The sequence below is a fragment of the Trachymyrmex septentrionalis genome, unplaced genomic scaffold (genome assembly GCF_001594115.1).
Source record: "Trachymyrmex septentrionalis isolate Tsep2-gDNA-1 unplaced genomic scaffold, Tsep1.0 scaffold50, whole genome shotgun sequence".
NCBI classification, from domain to species: domain Eukaryota; kingdom Metazoa; phylum Arthropoda; class Insecta; order Hymenoptera; family Formicidae; genus Trachymyrmex; species Trachymyrmex septentrionalis.
In genome coordinates, this window is record NW_017305673.1 from 634,325 (window position 1) to 644,682 (window position 10,358).

Here is a 10,358-nt window from a genome sequence, read left to right on the forward strand (position 1 = left end):
CAAAACAATTGTATCTTTAACATGTATGTATTAATATAACACTACATGACATAACATTTTGAGATTTATTACCCAGCGAGTTCCTCTTTATTCAACATTCCATTGTGATCTCTGTCCAGATTAAGATATTGCCCGTAAACTTTAAGGGCCGAAGGCGCAGAGAACCAATTGGCTTCTTGCAAATCTTTCGGCAAATCCTCGTCTCTCAATTCTAGAAGATCGTCCAAAAAGCTACAAGCTAAAATATCCTGAATACGAACTCTTCCAGTTCGAAGCGGGTCTAAGAAGAACAAGAATTTCCTGACGGCTGTGCACACGTAAAACGAATGGAAGGACTTTTCTAAGCCTTCAAGTTGTGGCAATGTTGGTATCAGTTCTAATATATAATTTTCCAAATCCTTAAAATAAGTGAATATTAAAAGACTGTACTATTAAAATATATTCGTTAGAGTTTCACTTATAAAAATCTAATCTAAGATATTTAGAGAATTAAAAAATAAATGCTGTTTTCTTTATTGAGGAAAAATTTAAAGCTTCAATCTGTGACAATTTTGGTTAGTATTCTCTGTGTGATCATGTATACTGTATCATCACAATATTTCTTTTTTCAATTTATTTTTATAATTGAGAATGGTATGAAATATTTTGATTTTATTATTTTAACATTCGCTGTAGAAATCTGTTTTCTATAAAAAGTTGATTCTTTTTTGTAACAATTTTGTATCAAAAAGCACATTTTTCTTTATCTAAAATAAAAATATGCTACAAATAATAATACATTTTAGATTATAGACTCACCGACTCTCTGAGATAACCCTGTCCTGTAATATCATATAAAGATAATCCAATCCTTGTTTGATGTAACCAAACTTTTCGCATGACGTAATTGAATAATGCCATTATGCTAATTCTACCATGTAGATCTCCTTGCTGTAGTTTAGCAAAAACAACTGCAGTAAAATACGGACTGCACTTTGCTCCTGCCAGTTTGCCTACTTTCTTAAAGTCCTCATAATTAATTAACTGCTCGTCTCCTGACAAAGGTGGGCTGTGATGTTTGTCCAACAAAACCCAGAGTGCTTTCAATTCGTGATTATCGAGTAACTGTCTAGAACGTCTTTGTAGGAATAAGGCGCGTGTTTCCTCACGTAATTTCTGTGGTAAAATCTCATCTTCTTTCGGCAACTAAAACAGTATTTTTTATAACATATAACAGAAATATATTTCAAAGTTCAAGTCTACAGGATACAAGTAATACCTTGAAATAGAATTTTGGTATGACTTTATAAGTGGAATCATTTTTAGTCTTCACACCCTTCCACTGCTGATATATCTTCTGAAAATATTCATCTTCCTTCTTTTCATCTTCTTGAGAATTCTCATCAGCTGTAACAATATGTCTCATGATATTCAGTGAAATAAATAAGCAAGGCATTTTTTTATTTATAATGATTATTTGTATTACACTAGCTTAGTATATTCTAAAAGCTGTTATACATGAAATTAACAACGTGAAAGCGTATATTTTAACCTTTAAGTGGATAGATAAAGTGATCATAGAACTCTAGGTACAGTTTTCTTTAAAACTTTGTTTTTAAAAAGGAAAATCAAAATTATTGTCCAGAAAACTTAAAGTACATTATTTTTATATTCTTCTCATAAGGATATAATTATATATAATGTAGTTTAATTGTAATATAATAAAAAATATAACTATAAAATTAAAAACTTTTTTGGGATATTCTGAGCACCTCATCTATCAACTTGCGCATCTTTAAATCACCTACCTATTTAAAAGTCGAATGATTAAACATTCATTATTGTCATGTTATTTAGGAATACATGTATTATTTCATTATTAAAGTTTATTGTAGCATATTAATTGCATTTATACCTGTATTCATAGTCAGCTCTTATATTTAAGGCTTCCTTAAATTTATCTTCAGATGTTCTATGAATTATTTTATTGGCCACTGAGCATCTAAAGATAAATTTAAGGAAGCCTTAAATATAAGATCTGACTATGAAAGAAGGTATGAATACAGACATTAGATTCTTCATATAAAGCAATCTTTAATATGTACTAATTCAATATAGTGCGAGTGACTGTATTCATCATTAAAAGATGTATATATTATGTTTTAGAAGAAATGCTGCTTTTATTAAAAGAAAGGCATATATATATACATTTCTTTGCTGAAGCATGGTTCCGCAGCAGCGTTTCTAGCTCCATGTTCTCGTAAACGTCGTGATTCCACGTACGTGTCCTTTTTCTTATATAAAGAATTATCGTACACCTTTATATCTAGATTATTTCTTTGACTAGTCCCGTATATTATTTTTTCCTTTGCATCAAATTGACGTACTATAATGTCTAAAGTCTCTTTTGACAGTTCTTGAAAGAAGTCTTGATAAGTTTTGTTCCTTTAACCTCCTTTTGAGGTTATATGACACTTGAACTCTGAAACCTAAATATATTATTATTCTCAGATTATTCTCCCTAACTTCTTAAAGTTATAAATGTGATTCTGACTTTTTCCTACTGTTCTATCTTAACAAGTTCTTCAATGACACTTGAAGACTCTCTTTCGGTCACTTTGGTTATGTCAACACTGTGTCAACCAGGGGCTGCAGGGGCTGCAAACGGAGAGTTTCGAGGGTTTCAAGCGTCGCGCACAGTGCTCGAAGATCGCACGTTTGTCCTCCTTTCGTTCCTGCAATCGAAACGGGAGTAACGGGACACGAGAATCAGATTTTGCATCGCGCGCGATCGTGCGCGCGCGTACAGCTCTTCTACGTGCAGGACGAGCTCGCGGTGCAGATTTGTAGGTTAAGTTAGGTTGACGTCGCGCGGAACAACGCGACCAACGCGATGTTTACAGCGAGTAGCGGCGGGATTATTTTGATTACGTGGCGAACGCGGAGCGCTCGAGCCTCATCACGAGAGACTCGGCGTATTGTTGACGTCGTCGAAGACGCGACGATGCACAGTGATGACAGATAAGAGGCCACGGACGGTTAAGCAACAGCGATGATCCTCTTCAGAGTGGGTTCGATCTTCGGCTTCTTGATCCTGGTCAGCGGATTTCGGGAGTACAGTAAGAAGGATCTGATCAGCCTGCGGGAGGAGGTACGATCCATGTTCGATTATGCCTACTCTGGCTACTTGACGCATGCCTATCCGTACGATGAATTGCGCTCGCTGAGCTGCGACGGCTTCGACACGTGGGGCAGCTTCTCCCTAACCTTGATCGACGCCCTGGACACCCTCGCGGTTATGGGTAACTTCTCCGAGTTCCGTCGCGTAGCCGAGCTGATCGGCACGAGGACGAACTTCGAGGCTAACATCAACGTGTCGGTGTTCGAGACGAATATTCGGGTGGTCGGCGGGTTGCTGAGCGCCCATCTGCTGTCACGTAGAGCCGGCGTCAAGCTGGAACCCGGCTGGCCTTGCAACGGCCCGCTGCTACGTCTCGCCGAGGACATGGCCAAGAGGTTGATCGCCGCGTTCGATACGCCCACGGGGATGCCGTACGGCACGGTTAATCTCAAGTACGGAGTGCCGGAAGGTGAGACCAGTATCACGTGCACCGCTGGCATTGGTACTTTCCTGTTGGAATTTGGCACTCTCTCCAGACTGACCGGTGATCCGCTATATGAGGAGGTGGCCATGAATGCTATAAAGGCGTTGCATTACTATAAATCCAGTATTGGCCTAGTCGGTAATCATATAGACGTCTTAACCGGCCACTGGACCGCTCAGGATTCCGGCATAGGCGCCGGAATAGACTCTTACTTCGAGTATCTGGCAAAGGGTACACTGCTCTTTCAGGATCCCCTGCTGGCCTCGATATTCCAGGAGCATAAGCAGGCTATAGAGAAGTACATTCGACGAGAAGACTGGCATCTGTGGGTCTCCATGACCAAGGGTCAAGTGACTCTACCAGTCTTTCAATCTCTGGACGCGTATTGGCCTGGCGTGCTGAGTCTCTTTGGCGAGATTGGCGACGCGATGAAATCCTTACACAATTACCATCGCGTGTGGAAGCAATTTGGATTCACCCCGGAATTTTACAATATACCACAGGCCGAGGCAGGGACCAACAGGGAGGGCTATCCATTGAGGCCAGAGCTTATAGAATCTGTCATGTATCTTTACAGGGCAACAAGGGATCCGTATTTGATCCAAGTAGGAGTGGACATCCTGAGGAGTCTGCAGCACAGCGCGAAAACCACGTGTGGTTACGCGACTATCAATGACGTCCGGGACCATCGTAAAGCAGACCGAATGGAATCTTTCTTCCTCGCGGAGACCACCAAGTACCTGTACCTTCTTTTCGACACCGACAACTTTATCCACAATGCTGGTTCTGAAGGCGAGATAATCGACACTCAATGGGGCCAGTGTGTGGTGGATGCCGGCGGATATATCTTCAACACTGAAGCTCACCCGATCGATCCTGGTGCTCTCTATTGTTGCCGGCCAGCGCAGGGGATCTTCCCGGAAGAGAGGTCGATCCTGAGGAGATTCGTCCCAATGAGAGACGCACTGGTGGACAACGTCTCACCGAATGAGCTTTACCCTGAAACGGATGCCTCTAACAAGAATCCAGACGTGTTGCCAATCACGATTACGAAGCTCTCCGAGATCAGGCATTATTCTGCGAGCGAAAAGAAGGACGCTTTCAACGAGAGCGTTTCGTCGCCAAACGTCAACGGATCAACGGATTCGTCGGATTCCATCGGACATGAAAACGTCAGGGACGAGGAAATCGAAAAATCGAATCGGAGCGAATTCCGATTGTCGACGACGCAGATCCTTCCGCCCTCGTCGATGATCTACAAGGCCGATGACAGCGACGGTACCGATGGTTCCGATAATTTTGAACCCCCAATATTGTCCAATGGACAATACTCTACTCCTGGACTTGCGACGGAGGATGGGACACGACGGAATACTACACCGAGTCCTGCTAAGGCCAGATTCGAACCACAAATAATGCTGGAGAACATCAGACGTGGGAATCTTTATCCGACCAATGTCACAGCGAGGCAGAACTATCAGATTTTGTCTTGTCAAACTCAACCATTCCTACAACGAATGTCGATCATAGGAGAATTTTTTTAAAAAGAAACGCGCCGCAAAAAAGTCTGATACGAATCTGTTACGGCGATTCTTAAAGTATTTTTGATTCGCGCGTCTTTGTTATGAGAATGAGATTTACGCGGGCCTATGCGACTCGCGTACGTTGTACTTTAGAATATATTCCTGTGATATAATTGTTGTTGTATAGTTTCTAACAAATATAAGATATTGCAAGCATACGACAGTCTTTTCACACTGGCAATTTTATTTTTTTATTTCAAACGTAAATTAAAAAAAAATAAAGTCATTTAATATTTTATACTGTTATTTGATATTTTAATATGTATAATATAAATAAATTCTTTTTCCCTACATGACTTTCGCAAGAAGTTCTATCGACGTTTAAATTGTATTATTTGTAATTCATTTAACTTTTTATGAGAGAAAATAAAATCTTTACATTTCATAATTGTGAAGTAGTTCAGATCTTATCATGTCTTCGACGCCAAGCATCCAAATTCATAATATCCTTGAAGAATGTCAAAAATGTATGATGTTCCATGAACACTGAGAGCTTAAGCTATATACAAATTTTGATGCTTGACGTTGAAGAGGTGCTGGCTTGAAGATGTTAAACTTTATTACTGGGTACGACGACGAAACGAACGTAGGAAAAGTCTAGTAGATATCTTTCGAAGATAACTTTTGAACTTTCGGCTAATATAATTTCTATATTATATTTATCCATGATCTACTTGTATCATACTCCCAAGTAAAGAGGAGAAGACCTACAGGTTTAATGCTGAATTCGAACGGTGCATAAAGGTGCAAGCATCAAGTTTCAAGCAGCAAAAGCAGCAATCAATCAACGAGGCAATTTTTACAGTGACGTAAAAAATATTTTTTACACTGTCCGCATCGCTCAGCTGATTGATTGCTGCTTCCACTGCTTAACGCCTGACACTTACATGAACGTACCTTGTATGAACGCACCTTAAAGCTAGCCTGCATTAATTGCATCATGATATGATTGGCTAAAATAAAACCGACAACCAACACCGTAACTGACAATCTGTAATATGATTATAGCCTATAACAGGTTTATTATTCTTAGAACTTTCTGTTTTTTATATTTTTTAAAATACATTTTGACAATTTTGAAATTTGTTCTGCAATACCGACCGTGCCATATTAACCGACAGTATCTTATAATCAACATGGCGATGAGGTTGATCGCTTGTTTTTTTATACAATCGTGAAATGTACGTTTCCGCGTATATATAAATTGTACATATAAGTAAAACGTGTGTAAATGATGTAAATAGTGTAATATTGATATCATAAAAACGATAGAAATTATTTTTTTTGTGTTACTCCGGATTCACTTCATTATGGCTGATAAAAGACAACATAGTTTGTCGGTGAGAATTAAAAAAAATGTGTATATGCGGCTGAATATTAAATAAAATACAATTTTTTTGTTAGTAACTAGATATTAGTTTTTGTAAACGAAAGTATTGCCATATAAATAAATTGCAATAGTATTATTTATTTTATCCAAGTCTTCTGGTTTATAACATCTGAAATGCCGCCTAACCTCTTTGTTTACTAAAAAAATATTTGGATTTATCTTTAACTTGTATTGTGTACAGAAAGAAGAAATAGCGAAGCAGTTTATGTTGCCAGAGAGAAAAAGCAAAATCGCAACGTTATTGAAACAGGACGGTCAAGCATATTGTATTTGTAGAAGCTCCGACAGTTCTCGCTTTATGATGTGAGTAAATTTGTTCAGAGAAATCAATGTCTAGAATTATTTTTGTTTTATCTTTGCTAATTTGAGACAAGATTATGAATCTTACATTTTTTATTATTTCAGAGGATGCGATGCATGCGAAGAGTGGTACCATGGTGATTGCATAAATATAACCGAAAAAGAAGCAAAACATATAAAACAATTTTTCTGTGTTGTAAGCGAGTGATTTTTATACATGCGAATTTTTTTAAATGACAATAAAAGGCAGTTTAATGTAAAATAATTATTATATTCAGCGTTGTAGAGAAGAAGATCCAACATTGATAACACGATACAAACCACGTAGGACCGATCAAGATGATAGGAAACATAGAAAATACAAAGAGAAGGAAAGAGGACATCGATACGAATATGACGCGCCATGGGGTCCTAAAGTAGAAAAAAAATCCTCCAAACGCTGTGGAGAGTGTACAGGATGTCTACGTACAGAAAATTGTGGCAAATGTGACGCTTGCAGGTAACATAACAAAAGAATGATTGATAAAGTCACCGTTTGTGCGAAACAGTTTTGTTTACAAAATTAATGTTTTTGGATTTCATACCTGTAGGCATCTGAAGAAATTCGGACCTTCGGTACGACTGAAGCTCAGGTGTATTCAACGTACTTGCCGTGTAGTAGGGGATCCGCTAAAACCGTCCAAAAGTCTCAATAAAGGAACAAAATTAACCAAGAGACGCAAGAGGGATTCGAGTAATGAGAGGAACGAGTACTTGGAACCACCGCGCCACTGTTATGGACCCACATGCACGAAGCAATCGCGACCCGGTAGCAAGTATTGCTCCGACGATTGCGGTTTGAAACTGGCAACGAGTAGAATCTATCAGGTGCTGCCGCAGCGGATACAGGAATGGTCGTTGACCACATGCATCGCGGAGCAAAATAACAGACGCGCTCTGGAAAACGTGAGAAAGCAGCAGCACGACGTCCGTAGGATACTGCAAGAATTAGAAAAGAGACACGTCGAGTTAGATCGTATTGTCGAACGTGCGAAGCACGCGTCCATCGATCCACAAGCCGAAGTGGATGACAACGACGACACGGAGAGTAGCATGTACTGTATAACATGTGGCCACGAAGTCAACTCAAGAACCGCCATTAAACATATGGAAAAATGTTTCAATAAGGTATTACAAGTTACAGGAAATTGTAACTATCGATTACTTGACTTTACGAGTTCCTAAATGATTCTAAAGTTGAGTTCATAAATGGGAGCATTTACATAAACTTAGAATATTGTATGTATATTTATCATTTAGTTAGTGAGCCAGTCTTACTTTAGTTAATAAATTTTATAATTTATTCTGTAGAATGAATTTCTTTTTTTTTTTTCTCGAGATAAAAGTGTTTATTCAGGTTGTAATTTGCAGTACGAATCGCAAGCGTCCTTTGGCTCGATTTTTAAAACACGCATCGAGGGCCAGGTGATGTTTTGCGACTTCTACAATCCTGGAAACAAAACTTACTGCAAAAGGCTGCGTGTTCTCTGCCCCGAACACTGTAAGGATCCGAAAATTGGCGACGCTGAAGTATGCGGTTGTCCATTAGTTACGAACGTCTTTGATGCCACTGGCGAATTCTGTCGCGCGCCTAAAAAGAGCTGTGTAAAGCATTACATGTGGGAGAAACTACGACGAGCAGAGATCGACATGGAGAGAGTGAGGCAGTGGTTGAAGATCGATGAACTTGTGGAGCAAGAGAGGCAGATTCGGTCGAACATGGCGACGCGAGCCGGTGTATTAGCTCTGATGTTGCACTCCACTTATAATCACGAGCTAATGGAACAGATGACGCAGGAACAGAGTAGAGAACAACTGCAGGCGATGGAAGAAGAATTACAAAGGAGATACGGTGGCCGTCAGCAGAAGGAACAACGCATGGAATAGTAATTTTTATTTACTTAACTAATACCATTACTAGACCTGTAACTTTTAGTTGCACTTATCACATTTTCTTTATTTCCTCTTTTTTTTAATATATATATTTTTTTAATTATGAAGAGATGAAAATTATAAAAAAAATGTAGCTAAACGAAGTAGATCTAGTGATTTATTTTAACATATTGTTTGTTTGGAACTAATTACGCGTAGCACGGTCGATAGTCCTAACAAACAAATATAAATCGCGTGGATTGAGAACAAAAAATTGACAAGTTACAGAAAGTTGGTACATGTGGTTGTAAACGTATACTATAATATAATGTGCGTATATACATATGTATATTATATTATATACCTATTAATGTAAAGTAGATTAAGATAATTTCCTGGTAAATAATAAGGTGAATAATAGTTCCTTTAAGCTCTGCCATTTTTTAAATAAATTTACATAAAGTCTAAGTACGTTCTGGTGATAGGTTTGTCTTCGAAGAAAATATATGTGAAAAAAAGAATATTTGTTATTCATTCTATTGTAATCGTACTTACGGTCAGATGATGTCCGAACATAATCCACGTTCTCGATTAGTCTAAAACTGAAGAATCTCCAAAAAAATGGTATGCAATAGATGGAGAAGCAGAGATTTTTTTCGGCAATATTCGTTATTATTTACATTATAGTATATCGAGATGCAGACGTCAGGATTTTTCACACACTCCGACAATTAATCGTTTCAACAAAAACCATTTATTCACAGGTCGTAGCCTCTGCGGATGCAAAATAACACGCCAAACTAGCGATCTATCGCTTAGCTTCGGAAAATAATCGCGCATAGAATGGACATATTTTTTATTCCTCTCAGGAGAACCGCCTGTTTCGAATCGCCTCCCCTTAAACGCGTTAAATGACGCGAGCTCATATTTGCCGAGCTCTTTGTCATCGATCGCTGGAACTATTATTAGTTATCGTCATTTTGGAAGTTTACGTAAAATGTCGAATAGACAATAAGTATCATCCTCCGTCTATGGAACCGAGAGTGTGTTATCTCAAGACACACTTTCAATAACTAACACCGCTTTACTCACAATATATCTATATATAACAAACACAATAATATAAACTTATGCGATGCAACAATTAGGAACAAATGTATCAATGCGATGGCAGTACGAAGCTAATGCGTCCGGATGTTCGTACAAATTATGCGATAAAAGTTAACTCTCTAATGTCCATTTCTATCAATTGTTTTTTTATTTTGATTTAATGTAGTCTTTACTCTTTTATAACGTTAGAACTGTAGAAAAAAATATAAAAAGTAAATTACACCGAATTAATCTACACGTTGATAGAAATGTACAAACTCATGTAATCTTAAACTAATTGTTTCGCGATAAAGACTGCGAGAAGCAATCACCGGATAGGCCACGATGGAATTAATCGTCGAGTTCGTAATAGACAAAATTCGAAAGTGCGTATATCGGAAACAAATTATATACGAATTAAACGAATGTTTGCGATTCGCTTTAAGGGACCGGATTGAAAACAGGCGATCATATCCCGATATATATATATATATATATATC

The 10,358-nt window shown here is 38.2% G+C and overlaps 3 protein-coding genes across 3 annotated transcripts in view; 2 read left to right on the forward strand and 1 right to left on the reverse strand.

The window, feature by feature from the left end:
- Positions 1-2,611, reverse strand: part of LOC108751622 (serine/threonine-protein phosphatase 2A regulatory subunit B'' subunit gamma-like) — a 3,565-nt gene extending 954 nt beyond the window's left edge. The window contains exons 1-5 of the mRNA XM_018491898.1: positions 2,534-2,611; positions 2,188-2,468; positions 1,259-1,386; positions 799-1,185; positions 73-398 (exon numbers count right to left, since the gene is read on the reverse strand). Of these exons, the coding sequence (XP_018347400.1) occupies positions 73-398; positions 799-1,185; positions 1,259-1,386; positions 2,188-2,233 (887 nt within the window). The 5' untranslated portion in view covers positions 2,234-2,468; positions 2,534-2,611. The remainder of the gene's footprint in view (positions 1-72; positions 399-798; positions 1,186-1,258; positions 1,387-2,187; positions 2,469-2,533) is intronic.
- Positions 2,612-3,017: 406 nt separating this feature from the next.
- LOC108751621 (ER degradation-enhancing alpha-mannosidase-like protein 2) lies at positions 3,018-5,363 on the forward strand. The gene has a single exon (XM_018491897.1). The coding sequence runs from the start codon at positions 3,032-3,034 to the stop codon at positions 5,126-5,128; it is 2,097 nt and encodes a 698-aa protein (XP_018347399.1). The 5' UTR covers positions 3,018-3,031; the 3' UTR covers positions 5,129-5,363.
- Positions 5,364-6,342: 979 nt separating this feature from the next.
- On the forward strand, positions 6,343-8,831 carry LOC108751596 (CXXC-type zinc finger protein 1). Its single transcript, XM_018491851.1, has 6 exons — positions 6,343-6,507; positions 6,739-6,860; positions 6,963-7,053; positions 7,136-7,356; positions 7,448-8,024; positions 8,268-8,831. Exons 1-6 carry the CDS (start codon positions 6,478-6,480, stop codon positions 8,781-8,783), a joined length of 1,557 nt encoding a protein of 518 aa, XP_018347353.1. The 5' UTR covers positions 6,343-6,477; the 3' UTR covers positions 8,784-8,831.
- The last annotated feature ends 1,527 nt before the right edge of the window (positions 8,832-10,358 follow it).